The sequence below is a fragment of the Erythrolamprus reginae genome, chromosome 5, assembly GCF_031021105.1.
Source record: "Erythrolamprus reginae isolate rEryReg1 chromosome 5, rEryReg1.hap1, whole genome shotgun sequence".
Classification (NCBI taxonomy): Eukaryota; Metazoa; Chordata; class Lepidosauria; order Squamata; family Dipsadidae; genus Erythrolamprus; species Erythrolamprus reginae.
Window position 1 is genome coordinate 107,138,947 of NC_091954.1, and position 18,886 is coordinate 107,157,832.

General features: G+C 43.0%; 1 protein-coding gene across 2 annotated transcripts in view; it reads left to right on the plus strand.

The window, feature by feature from the left end:
* MFN1 (mitofusin 1) overlaps nt 1-18,482 on the plus strand; it is a 42,212-nt gene extending 23,730 nt beyond the window's left edge. For both annotated transcript variants that reach the window (XM_070753664.1, XM_070753663.1), the window contains exons 11-18: nt 2,462-2,588; nt 3,730-3,834; nt 6,623-6,725; nt 9,702-9,931; nt 11,661-11,813; nt 15,976-16,172; nt 16,285-16,419; nt 18,136-18,482. In XM_070753664.1, coding sequence (XP_070609765.1) covers nt 2,462-2,588; nt 3,730-3,834; nt 6,623-6,725; nt 9,702-9,931; nt 11,661-11,813; nt 15,976-16,172; nt 16,285-16,419; nt 18,136-18,214 — 1,129 coding nt within the window. In that variant the 3' untranslated portion in view covers nt 18,215-18,482. The remainder of the gene's footprint in view (nt 1-2,461; nt 2,589-3,729; nt 3,835-6,622; nt 6,726-9,701; nt 9,932-11,660; nt 11,814-15,975; nt 16,173-16,284; nt 16,420-18,135) is intronic.
* The last annotated feature ends 404 nt before the right edge of the window (nt 18,483-18,886 follow it).

Consider the following 18,886-nt stretch of genomic DNA (forward strand, 5'->3'; position numbering starts at 1 on the left):
TGCCTTGTTACTCAAAACTGGACAACAGAGCCACCAGGTTGCATTGACCTTTTCTCCCCTGTTAGTAGGAGGTGAGTAGAGTAAATGAGGAAAGCAAGTTTTTGAGACTTGTTGGCCTGTTGCTGAGGTCTTCTAGTCCAGTGTTTCCCAACCTTGGTCCCTTGAAGATATTTGGACTTCAACTCCCAGAATTCCCCAGCCACAGAATGCTGGCTGGGGAATTCTGGGAGTTGAAGTCCAGATATCTTCAAGGGACCAAGGTTGGGAAACACTGCTCTAGTCCCACGGAAACACGAAACATTCTCCAAGTCATGTTTATTGTTTTTGATATTTATTTATTTATTAGATTTCTATGCCGCCCTTCTCGAGGCGACTCAGGGCGGCGTACAATATTTAAATATTTGCCACGGTGAGGAGGGGGTGGGTCTCTTTATTCCCCAGGGCACCAGAGGGCCGGACGAGGAACAATGGTTGGAAGCTGACCAAGGAGAGATTCAACCTGGAAATAAGGAAGAACTTCCTGACGGTCAGAGCGATCAACCAATGGAACTGCCTGCCAGGGGAGGTGGTGAACTCCCCAACTCTGGACACCTTCAAGAGGAGATTGGACTTCCATTTGGCTGGGGTGCTGTAGGGTTTCCCTGCTCAGGCAGTGGGTTGGACTCGATGACCTAACGGTCCCTTTCAACTCTATTAATAAAAATAAAATAAAAAATAAAATATAACAATATATGAGAAATCTAAATAACTATAAAAATTATGAAAATTTACTAAAAAAACATTTTAAAAGACCTCATGTATACTCAAACACATTCATCCAGTCCAATCATAAGTTTTTATAAACAGAAAAACAGAAACAGCTCCCTTTTTAAATGTCAAAGGAATTTTCTGGTACACACAAGGCACAGGTTAAGTGCAGTCCAATTGCTCACCCAATAACTGGGAAATTGAGTCCAATTCTAAAGTCCAGAGAGTCCACACACAATCTTGAACAGCACAAAAACTACGATCTTGACAAAACAATGAATCAGATAAACTGCCATGAGGCTAAAACACCAGGCTGCACTTTTATCTGTAGCACTAATTACAGCAGCCCCACCCAACCTCAGATGGTCTCATTTTCTCTTGTAATAATCCTTCAGTTGTTGTCTCCTATACATCACTCTACGCATGCGTGGATGTGTCATAAATTCTTGTTCAGAATCCAGGGATGATACAGATGACTGATCTCCTCCTGGGCTGTCTGCCAAACTCCCCTCTTCCCTGTCACTCACGCTTCCTTGGTCAGAGGAGACTTCGTCGGCAGATTCTACTGGGAGCAAAACAGGCCTGCAGCATGTGGATGTCTCCCCCACATCCACCTCCACATTCCTTGGGGCAGGAGCTGGGGCAGAGCTAACCACAACAAAAGCGAGGGTCTTCTAGAAAAAGGCAGACTGCTGTGGAAATATCTGAGTGAAGAGTCATGGCTGCAGAATCGAGCCACATGGGTCTTGAAAAAGAAGCCTGTGCTTGCTTTGTCTGTTCCCATGGCACTCCCTTCCACAATCTATTTCCACAGCTAATTAATGTTAATTAAGTTAATTCCTACCTTCCAACTTAATTGATGGCTGGCTTCTTTTCCCTCCCAGACAGGGAGTGATCTACGGTACTACCTGAGTCATATGATAATCCCTTCATGGCATTGGACCAGATTACCTACGGACCGTCTTCTGCCTCTTGTATCCCAGGGGCGGGTCAGATCCCACAGAGTTGGTTTTCTCCAGGTCCCGTCAACCAGGCAACGCAGTCTGCTGGGTCCTATGGGAAGAGCCTTCTCTGTGGTGGCCCCGGCCCTTTGGAATCATACCGCCCCCATCCTCCCAGTCTTCCATAAGGTCTTAAAAACACACCTTTACCGACAGGCCTGGAACCACTGAAATTTCAACATCTAACCCCGCCCCGAGTCTACGTAGAGGGGCGGCATACAAATCCAATAAATAAATAAATAAATAAATAAATAAATAAATAACCCAGCCTATAACTAAATGTGATAGGATGAATGTGGATGATTGCTTTTTTCAATACATTGGGGTTTTAGAATATAAATTAAGTTAGAGTTTAATATGTTCTAAGTATTGAGGTTTTTAGAGTAATTTAATATTAAGATTTCTTACATGTTTTGTATTTGCTTGTTGTGAGCTGCCCTGAGTCTCAGGAGAAGGCGGCATAGAAATCTAATTAATAAACAAATAAATAAATAACCAAAAGGTATTTATGACCCTTTTTAAGATCAATGTTAAGCTCATTGCTCAAAGGGCCGGGAGGGGGAAACAGTCTTAAAATTGATTTGAGCTGCAAATTGAATTGGTCTCCTTGTTGTTAATTTTGCCTGGAATCTACCTAGTAGGGTTGGTAGCATCACTGTTCGTCTGAGTTTATGTCCACCAGAGGTTTATGGCTGTTTTTCCCCCTGCCTTAGAGTGCATTCAATGGAAGAACGAGAAGACCTTAAGGACAGGTTGGAATTCGTACGAAACCAGCTCAACCTTTTAACAAACGAGGTTAAGAAGAAAATTAAAGATGTTACAGAAGAAGTTGCCAACAAGGTAAATATAGGGTCTCCAGCAAACCTGGAAACATGGAAATCAGGGAATTATCAGTCTTCTGCTGTACGAATCCCAGCAGCTGATTAGTTCCCACAGAGTTGGCCTTCTCCGGGTCCCGTCGACTAAGCAATGCCGCCTGACGGGACCCAGGGGAAGAGCCTTCTCTGTGGCGGCCCCGGCCCTCTGGAATCAACTCCCCCCGGAGATTAGAACTGCCCCCACCCTCCTTGCCTTTCGCAAGTTATTGAAAACCCACCTCTGTCGCCAGGCATGGGGAAATTGTCTTCCCAAAACAACCGGGTAGTCTATACAATTTCCCTTAAGCAGTCATTAAGTACTTAGCTAGCAGCTGTGAAGAAACTTCACACCCCTTCTTCTTCCAACGAAGTGAGACCCATACACACATTGCTCTGCTTTGTTTTCCAAGGCGTGTAAAAGCAACAAAGTCCCGACAACACAGGATTCCTGACAAACTCCGATCAGATGTTCTTCCACAATGGCCAAACCCACATGCTGCTGTTTATAGCAGCAGCCCTAATTACTGGAGCCCCACCCAAACACAGGTGGCCTCCCTTATTTCCTGTAATATGTTCTTACTTGGTCTCTTCTACGCATAATTCTGCGCTTGCGTGGGTCCAAAATGTCATCATCTGAAGCAATGGAAGATAAGGGAGATTGACTGCCTGGGCTGTGTGCCAAGCCCTCCTCTGCCGAGTCACTCCCACCTTCTTCTTCGTCCGAGGAAACTAAACTCTGAACTGACTCTGTCGGCAATAACACAGGCTTGTGACATGTTGAAGTTTCCCCTGCAGCCACCTCCCCATTCCCTGGGGCAGGAGCTGGGCCAGAGCCAACCACAACAAAGACCACACACTTATTTCAGGGTTCAAAGAAATATAAGATAGGGCCTGATTTTCAGGGAAACACGATACAATATTATTGTAGGCTAAGTGGTGGAAATACCTTGAGTAATTTGAGGTAGGCTGGTATCTTGCATCAATTCTTTCCTCTCTCCGTTTTATTTTGGAAGTGATTATTGGCCTGCCCTGCCCTGCAGGGCTCTAAAGGGGTCGTCAGGTTGTAGTGGAAAGACGTCACTCGTTTCTCCTGACCTTACTCAGGCACGTATCATGTTTTCTAGGTGTCTTCTGCCATGACTGATGAAATCTGCCGGCTTTCAGTTTTGGTAGATGAGTTTGACTCTGAATTCCATCCGTCTCCACAAGTTTTGAAACTTTATAAAAGTGTAAGTTCTCTCCATTGGCTTTCTATTCCTTGGCTAGTGTTGCTTTCTTTGATGTGTGTGTGACTCACATATTAACTACTTGAGCATCATCAGGTGCAGTGTTCCCTCTAATTTTTTTTCGGGGTGGGCGGAAAAGTATAGTGTCTGAGCGGCAGTCCCTTTGGGACTGGGCGGCACAGAAATAATAAATAAATAAATAAATAAATAAATAAATAAATAAGCAAATAAACAAACAAACAAATAAATAAAAAACCCACCCTATTTTGCCTCAGAGAATTTCAAAATAAAATACTGTACTGTGTGTCTATAACAGTGAGCTCATAATAGGGCAACTCTATCAATATCAAAATGCCACTTAAATAGTTGAGCTAGTTTCAAACTAGATTTTGATTTTCTTTCTCTCTTCCTTACTCCCATTCTTTTTCTTTCTCTTTTTCTTCCTCTATTTTTTCTATCTGTTTCTCTCTCTTCCTCTCTCCCTCCTTCCCTCTCACTCTTTCCCTCTCGGCTTCTGGGCAGTTTTGGAAAACTCTGAGTTGATGATGATTTTTAAGTGAGCGATTGCTCACTGCTCAGCTTAGAGGGAACTATGATCAGGTGGGTTTCAACAGGTTTTGACCAATTCTAGAGAACCGGTAGCGGTTTTGAGTAGTGCAGAGAACCGGTAAATACCACCTCTGACTGGCTCCACTCCCATCTATTCTCTGCTTCCTGAGTCCAAGCTGATTGGAGGTAAATGGGGATTTTGCAGTAACCATTGAGCTAAGCATCTTGTTCCGGTCAAAGATAAGATTGCGTTGTTGAATGAAAGTTTTTTATACCATTGGGGTTTTAATTATTAGTTTTAGTGTTGGGTTGGGTTCCACTTGTCATATTGTATTCCTTTGTTGTAAGCCATGCTAAGTCTGCGGAGAAGGATGGCATAGAAATACAACCAAAATAAATCCAACCAAATAAACCTTCCCCTGGAATGGGGTAGGAATGAAGATTTTAAAGTACAGTGGTACCTCTACCTAAGAATACCTCTACTTAAAAACCTTTTTAGATAAGAACCGAGTGTTCAATGTTTTTTTGCCTCTTCTCAAGAAACATTTTCTAGTTAAGAGCCCGAACCCGGAAAAGTTTCCCAGGAAATTTGAGAGTGGCACGAAGGCCCAGCCAGTTTCCTGCCATTCCCCCTTTAATCCCGGCCATCTTGGGCTTTTCTCGACTGCCAGAGGAGCCTTTGGGTGGCACTTAAGGAGGCGTTGGCAGTCCAGAGCGAACAAAGCATTTTCCTTTCTCTGGGCGCTTGGAGAGGGAATAAACCTCTGTCAGTGCCCAGAGAAAAGAAACGCTCCCTTTGCTCTGGGCAGCCCAGAGCAAACGGAGCATTTTCCTTTCTCTGGTGGCTTAGAGAGGGAATAAACCACTTCGCTGTGGTGGCTCCCTTGCGCTGCCTCCCATACACCCGGCGCGAAGTTACCTCCTGGAGCGTCTGGGCGTAGAAAGGCAAAGGGGGGGGCGCTGGATCACCCCGGCTAGAGCAACTCTGCTTCAGCCAAACCAAGGAGTGACCGCAGTGAGGAAGGGTGCTGGCTACAAAGCGAGTGAGCAAGAGGGGAGCCCTTCAGCATGGGAAGGAAGAGGAAGCAGGTAGCAGCAGCAGCAGCCTTTCAGTCAAAGGAGTAGGAGGTTCCCTCCTCTCGCCCGCTTGGGTTTCTCTCTCTGGCACAGTGTATGAGGGCCAGCCTCGCGCCGGGTGTATGGGAGGCAGGTGCTCCTCCACGCTGCCTCAGAGTCCCTCTTTTTTTTTAAGCCCTAAAGTTTTGGATTTTTTTTAATTCCCTTCACCTCACCTCTTCCTTCAGCAGTGACTGTCCTCCTCCTCTTCTTCCTCCTCCTCCTCCTCCCACCCAAATTCCGAGCTTTTATTTCTTTCCTAATGGGTTTGCACGCATTATTTGCTTTTACATTGATTCCTATGGGGAAAATTGCTTCTACTTACAAACTTTTCTACTTAAGAACCTGGTCACGGAACGAATTAAGTTCTTAAGTAGAGGTACCACTGTATCCTTCCTCTGCCATGCCCACCGAGCCACGCCCACAGAACCAGTAGTAAAATTTTATGAATCCCACCACTGCGCATCACATGCACTAATTCCTGTGATGTTAATACGTATGCCCATGTCACACCAACACTCCGCAGTCTGCATTGGTTGCCGATCAGTTTCCGGTCACAATTCAAAGTGTTGGTTATGACCTGTAAAGCCCTTCATGGCACCGGACCAGATTACCTCAGGGACCGCCTTCTGCCGCACGAATCCCAGCGGCCAGTTAGGTCCCACAGAGTGGGTCTTCTCCAGGTCCCGCCAACTAAACAATGCCACTTGGCGGGACCCAGGGGAAGAGCCTTCTCTGTGGCGGCCCCGGCCCTCTGGAACCAACTCCCCCCAGAGATTAGAATTGCCCCCAACCTCCTTGCCTTTCGTAAGCTACTTAAAACCCACCTCTGCCACTGGGCATGGGGGAATTAAGACTTCTTCTCCCCCTAGGCCGTTACAACTGTATACATGGTATGTTTGTTTGTATGTATGTTTGGTTTTGATATATTAAGGGGTTTTAATTTGCTTTTAGTATTGGATTATTGTATATTGTTCATGATTGTTGTTAGTCGCCCTGAGTTTTCGGAGAGGGGCGGCATATAAATCCAATAAAACTTGAAACTTGAAACGTGCGTTGTAATGTTTTAGCAAAAGGAGGAATAAATCGAGATTCACGGTAAAGCTCATGATCTTCCTTTCGCCAGGAACTCAGCAGGCACCTAGAGGAAGGATTGGGAAAGAACCTGGCTGACCGGTGCTCCAGCGAAGTCAGTAGCTCCATGCATCAATCCCAGCAAGACATTATTGGTAAAGAAGAGTGAATAAATACTGACCTTTTGACCTCTCTTCTCCTGTCCTCTCACGCTGCATATTTGTGTGGTTATACAGTGATCCCTTGTTTTTCGCGGAGGATGCGTTCTAAGACCACCCATGAAAAACAAATTTCCGTGAAATAGAGGAAAGATATTTTTTTTATGTATTTAACAAGTATTTGGATTTTTAAAACCCACCCTTTGCATTAAACAGTCATTCTATAATGTTTCTCAGCTGGAACTACATGTAATACCCTACCAGTTTCTTTAATAGAGTACAGTGATCCCTCGATTTCCGCGGGGGATGCGTTCCGAGACAGCCTGCAAAAGTCGAATTTCCGCGAAGTAGAGATGCGGAAGTAAATACACCATTTTTGGCTATGGACAGTATCACAAACCATCCCTTAACACTTTAAACCCCTAAATTACCATTTCCCATTCTCTTAACAACCATTTACTCACCATTATTACTGATACTCACCATTGAATAAGACACTTATTGATCCTGATATTTATAAACATAATTATTTATTAACAATAATTATTTTTTGTGCTATTTATTTGCAAAAATTATTAGTTTGGTGATGACATAGGACGTCATTGGGTGGGAAAAACAGTGGTATAGGAAAAAAACCGCGAAGTATTTTTTAATTAATATTTTTTTGAAAAACCGTGGTATAGGCTATTCGCGAAGTTCTAACCCGCGTAAATCAAGGGAACACTGTACAGTAGTACTGTAGAAGAATTTTATGAATATATTTTTTTAAAATTTTTCAAAAAAGACAGACAAAGACACACAACATTAAACATTTAATAAGATACCATTGCTCCGCTTGTCGTAGAAGTCTAACTAATACAGGAAAAAAACCCCTAACTATTGTCAGATCAATACAGAAATGTCACTCGTGCACATTACATTCTTGTTAAGTTTAACTCTATGTTAATTACGTTAATTAAATTTCTTTATCTATAAAATATCATATACTTACTCAAAAAGATAAAATATAAAAAATATAAACAATAGCACTTCTAACTTTATCATACTATAAAGAAAAAAGAACAAAAAAGAACAAAAATTCTATACTGTACTTGTATTGTTTTTAAGCTATTTCTTATAAATCTTCAAATAGTTATACATTCTTATTTAATTTTTAATACCATTTTTAAAATTCCAAGTATATGAATGGTGGAATTTTAAGAATTTTATGAATTTGTAATGGATTTAAAAAATTTTAATGGATATAATGGATTTAAGCCCCCTTTGAAAACCCGTGAAGTAGCGAATCCGCAAAAGATGAACCGCGAAGTAGCGAGGGATTACTGTATATGAAATCCATTTCATATAGCCTTTAGTTTTTCCATTTGATGTTTCTTAAGTAGGTCTTAAGAAAACATATGAAGAACACTTACAGGAATTGGATATGCCTAGTCCAATGAAAAGAAGGACCAGTGGGGACATGATAGCAGTGTCCCGATATCCTACAAAGTCAGAGCAGTCAAGTTGTTTTCCAAAGTACCAAAAAAGCAAGATGAGAAACGATGGATGGAAACAATCCAAGGAGAGAACTAATCTAGAACTTCCTAACGATGAGAGCAATCAACCAGTGGAACAGCTTGACTTCAGAAGTTGTGGATGCTTCATCACTGGAGGCTTTTAAAAAGAGACTGGACATCCCTTTATCTGTAATGGTATAGGCCAATGATGGCGAACCTATGGCATGGGTGCCACAGGTGTCATGCAGAGCCATATCTGCTAGCATGTGAGCAGTTGCCCTAGCTCAGCTCCAATGTGCATGTATGGGCCAGTCCGTTGATTTTTGGCTCGCACAGAAGCTTTGGGAGGGCATTTTTGGCTTCCAGAGAACCTCCGGGGGGATGGAAGAGGGTGTTTTTAACCCTCCCCCGGCTCCAGGGAAACCTTTGGAGCTTGGGAAGGGCAAAACACGAGCCTACTGGGCCCACCAGAAGTTGGGAAACAAGCCGTTTCTGGCCTCCAGGGGGCGGGGGAAGCTGTTTTTTCCCTCCCCGTGCATTAAATTATGGGTGTGGGCAGTCGCACATGCGCAATAGCATGCATGCTCTTTTGGCACCCAAGGATAAAAAGATTCGCCATCACTGGTATACCTCCGACACCGCCTTCTGCCGCACGAATCCCAGCGGCCAATTAGGTCCCACAGAGTTGGCCTTCTCCGTGTCCCGTCGACTCAACAATGTCGTCTGGCGGGACCTAGGGGAAGAGCCTTCTCTGTGGTGGCCCCGGCCCTCTGGAACCAACTCCCCCCAGAGATTAGGATTGCCCCCACCCTCTTCGCCTTTTGTAAGTCATTAAAAACGTAACTCTGCCACCAGGCATGTGGAAATTAACACACACACCGATTGTCAAGGTTGGTGTATGGTTTGATTGGATTGTGTGATTATTTTATTATAAGGGTTTTAAATTGTAGTTTTAAAAATTGGATTTGTACACTGTTTATGTTGTTGTGAGCCGCCCCGAGTTTTTGGAGAGGGGTGGCATACAAATCCAATATATTATTATTATTATTATTATTATTATTATTATTGTTGTTGTTGTTGTTGTTGTTGTTGTTGTTGTTGTTATTCTTTCTTTCTTTCTTTCTTTCTTTCTTTCTTTCTTTCTTTCTTTCTTTCTTTCTTTCTTTCTTTCCACTCAAGGGGGTTGAACTAGAAGACCTTCCAGGCCCCTTCCAACTCAATTATTCTATGTTCTAAATCAGGGTTCTTCAAAGTTGGCAACTTTAAGACTTGTGGATGGAGAATTCTGGGAGTTGAAGTCCAGAAGTCTTAAAGTTGCCAACTTTGAGCACCCCTGTTCTAAATAATGAATTCTAGTTCATGTCTTTGATTCCGTGTTTCTGGGGCAGGCAGGCACCCTTACCTCCCTATTTCTGAAAATCACTTTATGTGCTTTTTTTCAACTCAATGCTTTCTTTTGTTCCCCTTCCTTCTCTAGAAAATCTGCAGTCCCTGCTGCCTTCAGAGGTCCAGGACAAGCTCCATCTGCTGATTCCATGCCGGCAATTTGACCTGAGCTACGATTTGAACTGCAACACCCTTTGCTCGGATTTTCAAGAAGATATCACATTCCGATTCTCCCTGGGCTGGACGGCTCTTGCTAGTCGCGTCCTAGGATCTCAACACGCCCACCGGGTCCTGCTCACCATGGCCGAACCGGCTCTTGCAGTGAGTGTTTCAGATGGTTTTGTTCTAGTGCTTGTATGTATAGATCAGTGATGGCGAACCTATGGCACGGGTGCCACAAGTGGCACGCGGAGCCACATCTGCTGGCACGCGAGCTGTTGCCCTAGCTCAGCTCCAATGTGCATGTGTGTGCCAGCCAGCTGATTTTAGGCTCGCATAGAGGCTTTGGGGGGGCGTTTTTGGCTTCCAGAGAGCCTTTGGAGGGATGGGAGAGGCGTTCTTACTCTCTCCCAGGCTCCACGGGAGCCTTTGGAGGGTGAAATACGAGTCAGTGGGCCCATCAGGGCCTCCGTGGGGCAGGGGAAGTTGTTTTCGCCCTCCCCAGGCATTGAATTATGGGTATGGGCACTCACACATGTGTAATAGCGCGCACACACGCTCTTTCGGCATCCGAGGAAAAAAAGGTTCGCCATCCCTGGTATAGATGATCCTCCTGTATGCAAATGGCAGGTTACATTTGAATATCGGAGATCGTTCAGCAGACCAGTCAAGGCTCATGATTGTGAACAGCTCCCAGAAACAGTGGTAGAACCTAGAAATTGAAGGTCTCTACTGTTGATACTGTGTTGTCTAGTATTGTGAGAGGTGGTAGAATGGAAGAGTTTCTCCTAAAGTCTACCACCGGAAACATACCTGCACACAAGAACAAGGGGACGCAATCTGAAGTTAGTTGGGGGAAAGATCAAAAGCAACATGAGAAAATATTATTTTACTGAAAGAGTAGTAGATCCTTGGAACAAACTTCCAGCAGACGTGGTTGGTAAATCCACAGTAACTGAATTTAAACATGCCTGGGATAAACATAGATCCATTGTAAGATAAAATACAGGAAATAGTATAAGGGCAGACTAGATGGACCATGAGGTCTTTTTCTGCCGTCAGTCTTCTATGTTTCTATGTTTCTATCTGGCTTGATAAGGTGGGTAGATGGCCTTGGGAAAAGACACTCCTGCAAATAGCCAATAGGCACTGACGGGCAGCAGCCAGTGCTTCTAGGTACACTACTACAGCAGGAAAATCCCGGAGGCATGCGCAGCTGCGCACCCCCCAATGCGCTCCTGCATGAGATTTGGCTTCTGCACATGAGCAGCAAGCCAAATCTTGTGCAAGGACACAGGCAAGAACAAGATTTTGGCTAGTTTTGCCGATGTTTTGCTTCTGCGCATGCTCGGAAGCAAAAAAGATAGATGAAAATAGCCAAATTTTACATGAGGATGCGCAAGAGAGTGAGATTTCTGCGCGAGATTTCTGTGCAGAAGCATAAATATACGCAAAAATAGCTGAAATCTTGCTCTCGTCTGTGTCCTCGGGTAAGATTTGGCTTGTTGCTGCGCATGCACAGAAGCAAAATCTCACGCCAATGGGCGCATGTGTGACTGATGGGTGTGCACGTATCTGCGACGCCCTCCGAGAGAGCTCCGGTAGCAGGTAAAAAGAGCGGCCCTTCACTGCATTTAGGTCTTTGAAGGTCATGACTAACCCCTTGAATTGCACCCATCAAGAAAGACGAAACCAGTGTTGCTCATGCGCCAGAGATGTTACATGGAGGTCCCCTTTACTGTGCACACTGCTGCATTCTGGGCCAGGTGAACTTTCTGGTTGGCCTTCAAGGGTAGCCCCATCATGCAGAGCGCAATGCAGTAATCCAGAGAGGTGGTGACCTAGGCATGAGTGGCCACGAGCAACAGGAGTTTGCATTCTTCTTCCCCAGATCCCTCGATCTCTTGCCTCCACTCCTTGCGCTAGTGCTCCCAGCCTAACCGCGGAGAGTGCCTCGCAGGAGGAGCTCATGATTTCCTTGGTCACCAATCTGGCATCCTTGACATCTCGGACTTCCATGACAGTTATCATCCTTGGGGGTCTGGTGAGTACCATGACCAGCTCTGCCTTAGTGTATGTGTGTGTGTGGGAGGGGGGGGGGGGTGGAAGCGTGTTCTGTCTTATACCAGCCCCTTCTGCTCAAAATAGCTTCTCTTAACCCAGCTCTACTGATCTGGGTGAAGATCTACTGATCTTTCCAGGTCTGAACCCGTCCCATTTTTCCCAAAAACATATTTCACACAATTTTTATTAGATGGATAGCAAGGTGAGCTCTTAAGCTGTTGTGGCACAAAACTGTTTTTGCTATATAGCAAAATCACATGATATGGATACCATGGGAGTCCTATCTGTTTCGTGTAGTTCAATAAAAATGTAGTTAAAAATGCTACACAAGCCACCATTGAGAAGATTGTGTGTGTGTGTTTGTGTGTGTGTAACATATTTTGCTGATAATGAAAAGGAAGAGAGACTAGTATAGATCTATTTTGAGCTTATTATGCTCTCATCAGCTCGCCATACACTTGCCGGGATTAGAACCTGCAGAATCTGCCTTTTAAGGCAGTGGCTTTAACCTCTAGACCACAGGCTCTCCTCCTCTCAGCTTATATATATAGATTATAGTTACATGTATAGATTATAGTTTGTCGGCTATAAACAATTATCTGCCTTGGATATGGCCCTTGAAGGGGCTTAGAGGCAAAAAGGAAGCAGTATGCTGCTCCCTTATTTATTTATTATTTATGTATTGATTAATTGATTGATTGATTGATTGATTAATTGATTGATTGATTGGATTTGTATGCCGCCCCTCTCCGAAGACTCGGGGCGGCTAACAGCAATAATAAGACAGCATATAATAATAATAATCCAATACTATATTGGGTAATGTATCCAATATTTGGGTAATGTCAGCAGGATTCTATCAACTTTATGTGTGAAAAGACTCGAATATGCCAAAACCTACATACTTATACCCGTGAAAATCTACAAATATATACACTGCTCAAAAAAATAAAGGGAACACTCAAAGAACACATCCTAGATCTGAATGAATGAAATATTCTCATTAAATACTTTGTCCTGTACAAAGTTGAATGTGCACAATAGCATGTGAAATTAATTGTCAACCAGTGTTGCTTCCTAAGTGGACAGCTTGATTTCACAGAAGTTTGATTTACTTGGAGTTATATTGTATTGTTTAAGTGTTCCCCTTTTTTTAGCAGTATACATATATATCTTCCCTGGTACAAGCTGAGAGGAGGCGATCCTGTGGTCTAGAGGTTAAAGCTCGTGTGTGTGTTTGGGTGGACCTTGTTTCCCCCAAAATAAGACATCCCTTAATAATAAGACCAATCTGGCTTTTGAGTGCATGGCAACAAGGCCAAGCACTTATTTCAGGGTTCAAAAAAATATAAGACAGGGTCTTATTTTCAGGAATATCTCTCTCTCTCTCTATGTGTAACATATTTTTCCTGACAATGAAAAGGGAGAATATTATAGATCTATTTCAGGCTATTTAGCTCTCATCAGCTACCCACACCCTTACTGGGATTTGAACCTGGGCAGTCTGCTTATAAGTCAGTAGCTTTAACCTCTGAACCATAGATATAATACACACACACACCAGGACAAGAAGCGCCGCAAAGGAGCAGATAGCAGTAAGTCCTAGAGTGGCAGGAAACACATCTCAGAACAATGGCGAGGAATCCTAGAGAGGAATAAAGCTGCATCCAAGACAGATATAACACCAGTATCTCACCAAAAGACTTATTTTCTCTAGCCATTTTCAAAAGTTGAGATTTAGCCTTGTGAATTCAACCTCCTTCATTCTGGTAGATCTTTTTTTTTAAAAAAATCCAAAGGTAGGAAGCTCTCAAGTTAAGTATATGCAGGCTACACGAAGCGAGCAGGCTTCACCCATATCTAAATCCCTGCTTAAACGATGCCCATGATAACGTAGAAACTTTCTCTTGCACTTACAAAAGTTAAAATAAATGGGCCATTCACAGCCTCTGTCTTCTTTCTATTTATTTATTTTTATTATTATTTATTAGATTTGTATGCCGCCCCTCTCTGGAGAATCGGAGCGGCTTGCAACAACAATACATAGTACAAATCTATTTTTATTTTATTTACAAATATACAAAACATAAAAAGAATAATCAAAACAGATAACAGTTAAATCTTAATATAGTATAATATATAATAGTTTATAAACATATAGACTTATAGAGAGGGGGGTAGAAGAGGTATAAAGAATAAATAGGGAAAGAGTGAGAAAGGAAGAGGGGAAGGATAGGAAGACAAAGGAAAGGAAAGAGAGAGAGAAAGTAAAGGGGTGGGCGAGTGTACGGTGAAGCTGTGTTGAAAACGAGAACTAATTTCTAATTTGTTAGCTCATTACCTTGGTTCGGATTGGTCATACAGATAGGTAAATGCAAGCGTTGAGTTAGTCAAAGTATAGAGATTTTGAAGATATAAGTAAATATTCTATCTTTATATATCTGAGATCTCTTATTACTATTAAAAGAATAAAAATGAACTAGATACTGGATTTGTATCTGGTCAGATTTATACCAATCATTTCAATATTACAACGTAGTATTCTAATGGTTAAAAAAACAGTTTAAAACCCTTATTATAAAAAACAGTCATGCATCCCAAACAAAAACCATACATAAAATGAAACGGCCCGGGGGGATCAATTTTCCCATGCCTGACGGCAGAGGTGGGTTTTAAGAAGTTTGCAAAAGGAAAGGAGGGTGGAGGCAGTTCTGATCTCTGGGGGGAGTTGGTTCCAGAGGGTCGGGGCCGCCACAGAGAAGGCTCTTCCCCTGGGCCCCGCCAGACGGCATTGTTTTGTCGACGGGACCCGGAGAAGGCCAACTCTGTGGGACCTAACCGGTCGCTGGGATTCGTGTGGCAGAAGGTGGTCCCTGAGATATTCTGGTCCGATGCCATGAAGGGCTTTATAGGTCATAACCAACACTTTGAATTGTGACCGGAAACTGATCGGCAACCAATTATTGCTGTGAAGTGCAGTTCCTTTTCCACCAAATTGCCAGTCATTCACTGCCTAACATGAAAGTATCATAGCGAATGGTTCCTTCTTACATTTGTGGTTCCTCTATAAAACTCTTCAGTTGTTTCAGTCTCAAATTGTTACCTAACACAAGGTTGTTTTGTAGAATGTAAAATTTCACGACAGGTATAACCTTAAAAGTAGCCATTCTTTTCTTTCTTTCTTTTTAAGAAAGTAGTCAAATCTCAAATTAAAAACAAAAATACAGTGGCACCTCTACGAACTTAATTCGTTCTATGACTAGGTTTTTTAAGTAGAAAAGTCTGTAAGAAGAAGCAATTTTCCCCATAAGAATCAATGTAAAAGCAAATAATGAGTGCGATTGGGGAAACCACAGGGAGGATGGAGGCCCTGTTTCCTCCCAGGAGATTCCTAGAGAGGCCCCACAGAGGCTTCTCTCCACCTTTTCCGGCCCTGTTTCCTCCCAGGAGATTCCTAGAGAGGCCCCCCCGGCGGCTTCTCCCCACCTTTTCCGGCCCTGTTTCCTCCCAGGAGATTCCTAGAGAGGCCCCCCGGCGGCTTCTCCCCACCTTTTCCGGCCCTGTTTCCTCCCAGGAGATTCCTAGAGAGGCCCCACGGCGGCTTCTCCCTGCCTTTTCCGGCCCTGTTTCCTCCCAGGAGATTCCTATAGACGCCCCACGGAGGCTTCTCCCTGCCTTTTCTGGCCCTGTTTCCTCCCAGGAGATTCCTAGAGAGGCCCCACGGCGGCTTCTCCCCACCTTTTCCGGCCCTGTTTCCTCCCAGGAGATTCCTAGAGAGGCCCCACGGCGGCTTCTCCCCACCTTTTCCGGCCCTGTTTCCTCCCAGGAGATTCCTAGAGAGGCCCCACGGAGGCTTCTCTCCGCCATTTCTGGTTACAGTTTCGGAGGCTCGGATTTATAAGTGGGAAATGGTTCTTGAGAAGAGGCAAAAAAATCCCGTTGTTATCTAGAAAAGTTCGTAAGTCGGGGCATTCTTAGGTAGAGGTACCACTGTACCTTAATAAGCCATCATCTATCTAACTTTTGACACATAGCTTTGCCTTTAAAAATGAGTTTCTCCTTTCCCACCCAAGTCCAGTTTTTCTAGCCAAGGTCCACATTTCCCAATTGGAACGGTTTTTGATCGAGTGGTTCTCTTGCAGGTCTGGAGAACGGTGGGCTGGAAGGTCATTTCTCTTTCGCTGAGTATGTACGGGTTGTTGTACCTCTACGAGAGGCTTACGTGGACAGCCAAAGCCAGAGAGCGGGCTTTCAAGCAGCAGTTTGTCAACTACGCTACAGACAAGCTGCAACAGATCATCAACCTCACCAGCGCCAACTGTAGCCATCAGGTGCAACAGTATGTCTGACCTGTTTTGTAGTTGGATTGCTCCTCCTTCTGGTGGGTGGGTGGGGTATTGTTGCCCCTGGGCGCTGCTGATGGGATCGGGCGCTGCCGTTTTCTCTCCTAGGGAGATGGCCACCACCTTTGCTCGCCTCTGCCAGCAGGTTGATATCACAGAAGCCAAGCTGGAGAAGGAGATTGAACGGTTGTCTCAAAAAATTACTCAGCTAGAAAAAATCCAGAACACCTCAAAGCATCTACGGTGAGTAAGCCCAGGAGGGTCAGTGCCTTGGGTGAAAGACCAGGAATATTTGAATAGCAGACAAAGAGCTTATTCACTTACAGTTTCCAGGCTATCATCTCTCTCTCTCTCTCTCTCTCTCATCTCTATTTATCACCCATCCATCCATCTACTCTTTCTATCATCCATCCATCTACCTGCCTACCTACCTACCTATCTATCTATCTATCTATCTATCTATCTATCTATCTATCTATCTATCTATTCATCCATCCATCCATACATACATACATACATACATACATACATCATCTATCTACTCTATCTATCTATCTATCTATCTATCTATCTATCTATCTTTATCTATCATCTTTTTATTTATCTATCACCCATCCATCCATCCATCTACTCTTTCTATTTATCTATCTATCTATCCATCCATCCATCATCCATCTATATCTATCTATCTATCTATCTATCTATCTATCTATCTATCTATTCATACATCCATACATACATACATACATACATCATCTATCTATCTATCTATCTATCTATCTATCTATCTATCTATATCTATCTATCTATCTATCTATCTATCTATCTATCTATCTATCTCTTTCTATTTATCTATCATCTTTTTATTTATCTATCACCCATCCATCCATCCATCTACTCTTTCTATCTAGATGGATGGATGGATGGGCGGGTGGGTGGGTTTTTGATGGATGGATGATAGATAGATAGATAGATAGATAGATAGATAGATAGATAGATAGATAGATAGATAGATAGAGTTTATAGTTTTATTATTATTGGCATATGGCATTGTTACAGTAGCCAGACCAGTGCTATTGCAAAGTAGTAGTTTGGTTTCCCAACGTACCAGCCCCATTAAAGGACATACTTGTGTGCTTCCCATGGTGCACCATAGGAGGGCAAGCTGGCTTTGCTCCAGGGAGAAAGATGAGTGGCTCTAGCTGCAGCATCACCCAAGGCCCCCTCCCTTCCTGGAGGTGCCTCAGGAAGGTTCAGAGCCCTTGACTGCCTGCACCGAGCGCTAACTTATCTCCTTGCCCAAGTGGTACCTATCTATCTACTCGCACAGAACATGCTTTTGAACTACAAGTGGGCAGAAGCTGAGTCATCATTAAGCCATTGAACTACCGCATCTCTTAGTTATGTGAATGAATGGGTATCTGTGTCTAATTTAGATTCATTTAGAAGTACTTTTAGTTTTAATTACTTTTTTTTATTTAAAATACTAATTTATGAGTTTTCCTCAAAGTGATTTGGGGTAGTGTTCCCTCAATTTTCGCGGGTTCAAACTTCGCGAAGTCTATACTTTAATATTAATTAAAAAATACTTCGCGAGTTTTTTCCCTATACCATGGTTTTTCCGCCCGATGATGTCATACGTCATCACCAAACTTTCGTCTGCCTTTAATAAATATTTTTTTTAATAAACTTTAATAAATAAACATGGTGAGTAATAATCTAAATGGTTGCTAAGGGAATGGGAAACTGCAATTTAGGGGTTTAAATTGTTAAGGGAAGGTTTGTGATACTGTTCATAGCCAAAAATAGTGTATTTACTTCCGCATTTCTACTTCGCGGAAATTCGACTTTCGCGGGCGGTCTCGGAACGCATCCCCCGCGAAAAACGAGGAAACACTTTACTGTTAACGTTTGAGGTCCCTACAGGACTAATTATTTTCTTCCTTTCTTTTTTTACAGGAAGCAAGCTGTTTGTCTTGAAGATGAATTTGACCGTTTTTCAAAAAAATTTCTCCAGAAAAAGAAGAGTGGACTTTAAAAAATTAGCACCGTTTCCCTCACAGGGATTTAGTCACATGAATTTTTTCCTGCTGCTTTGATTACTCGATTTCTCGTTGCCAGACGGCCTTTCTGATTCTTAGGCTATGAATTGTGACCAGGAACTCAGGAAGGAAGCAGTATTTACTATTGATTGAATATTTTGCAATTTTTCACAAGATGAACTAATTTGTAACTACTGTAGTATATTAAAAAGTTATTTGGAAATGTAAAAAGTAAAGTATATAAAATAAACAAAGAGACACATAGTATTTTGTATAAATGTTTACACCAAGAGTCATTTCCTCTTACTGGCATCCAGGACAATTCCTTTTTCACCCACTCCTGTTATCATATTGTTGTTAACTCCAATTCTCTGTGGGAGTGAGCATAATCCCCCACTCCCCCAAAGACTCTTGTACAAATCAATACAGTATTACTGAATGCTGCCAATTTTTTGAGATTTGTAGTTGTTTGGATGCAGAGAGACAATTTGTGTTCTTGATGCCATTCTAGGGTTTTCGTTTGACAGACGAATTAAATCTTCAAAGTGGCATATTTAAAGCTGTATCTTTTTTCACGGAGGGAATTCCCAGCTTAAATCAGATTGATTTAGCCGAAAAGTATGGATGTACAGTGATACCTTGTCTTACAAACTTAATTGGTTCTGGGA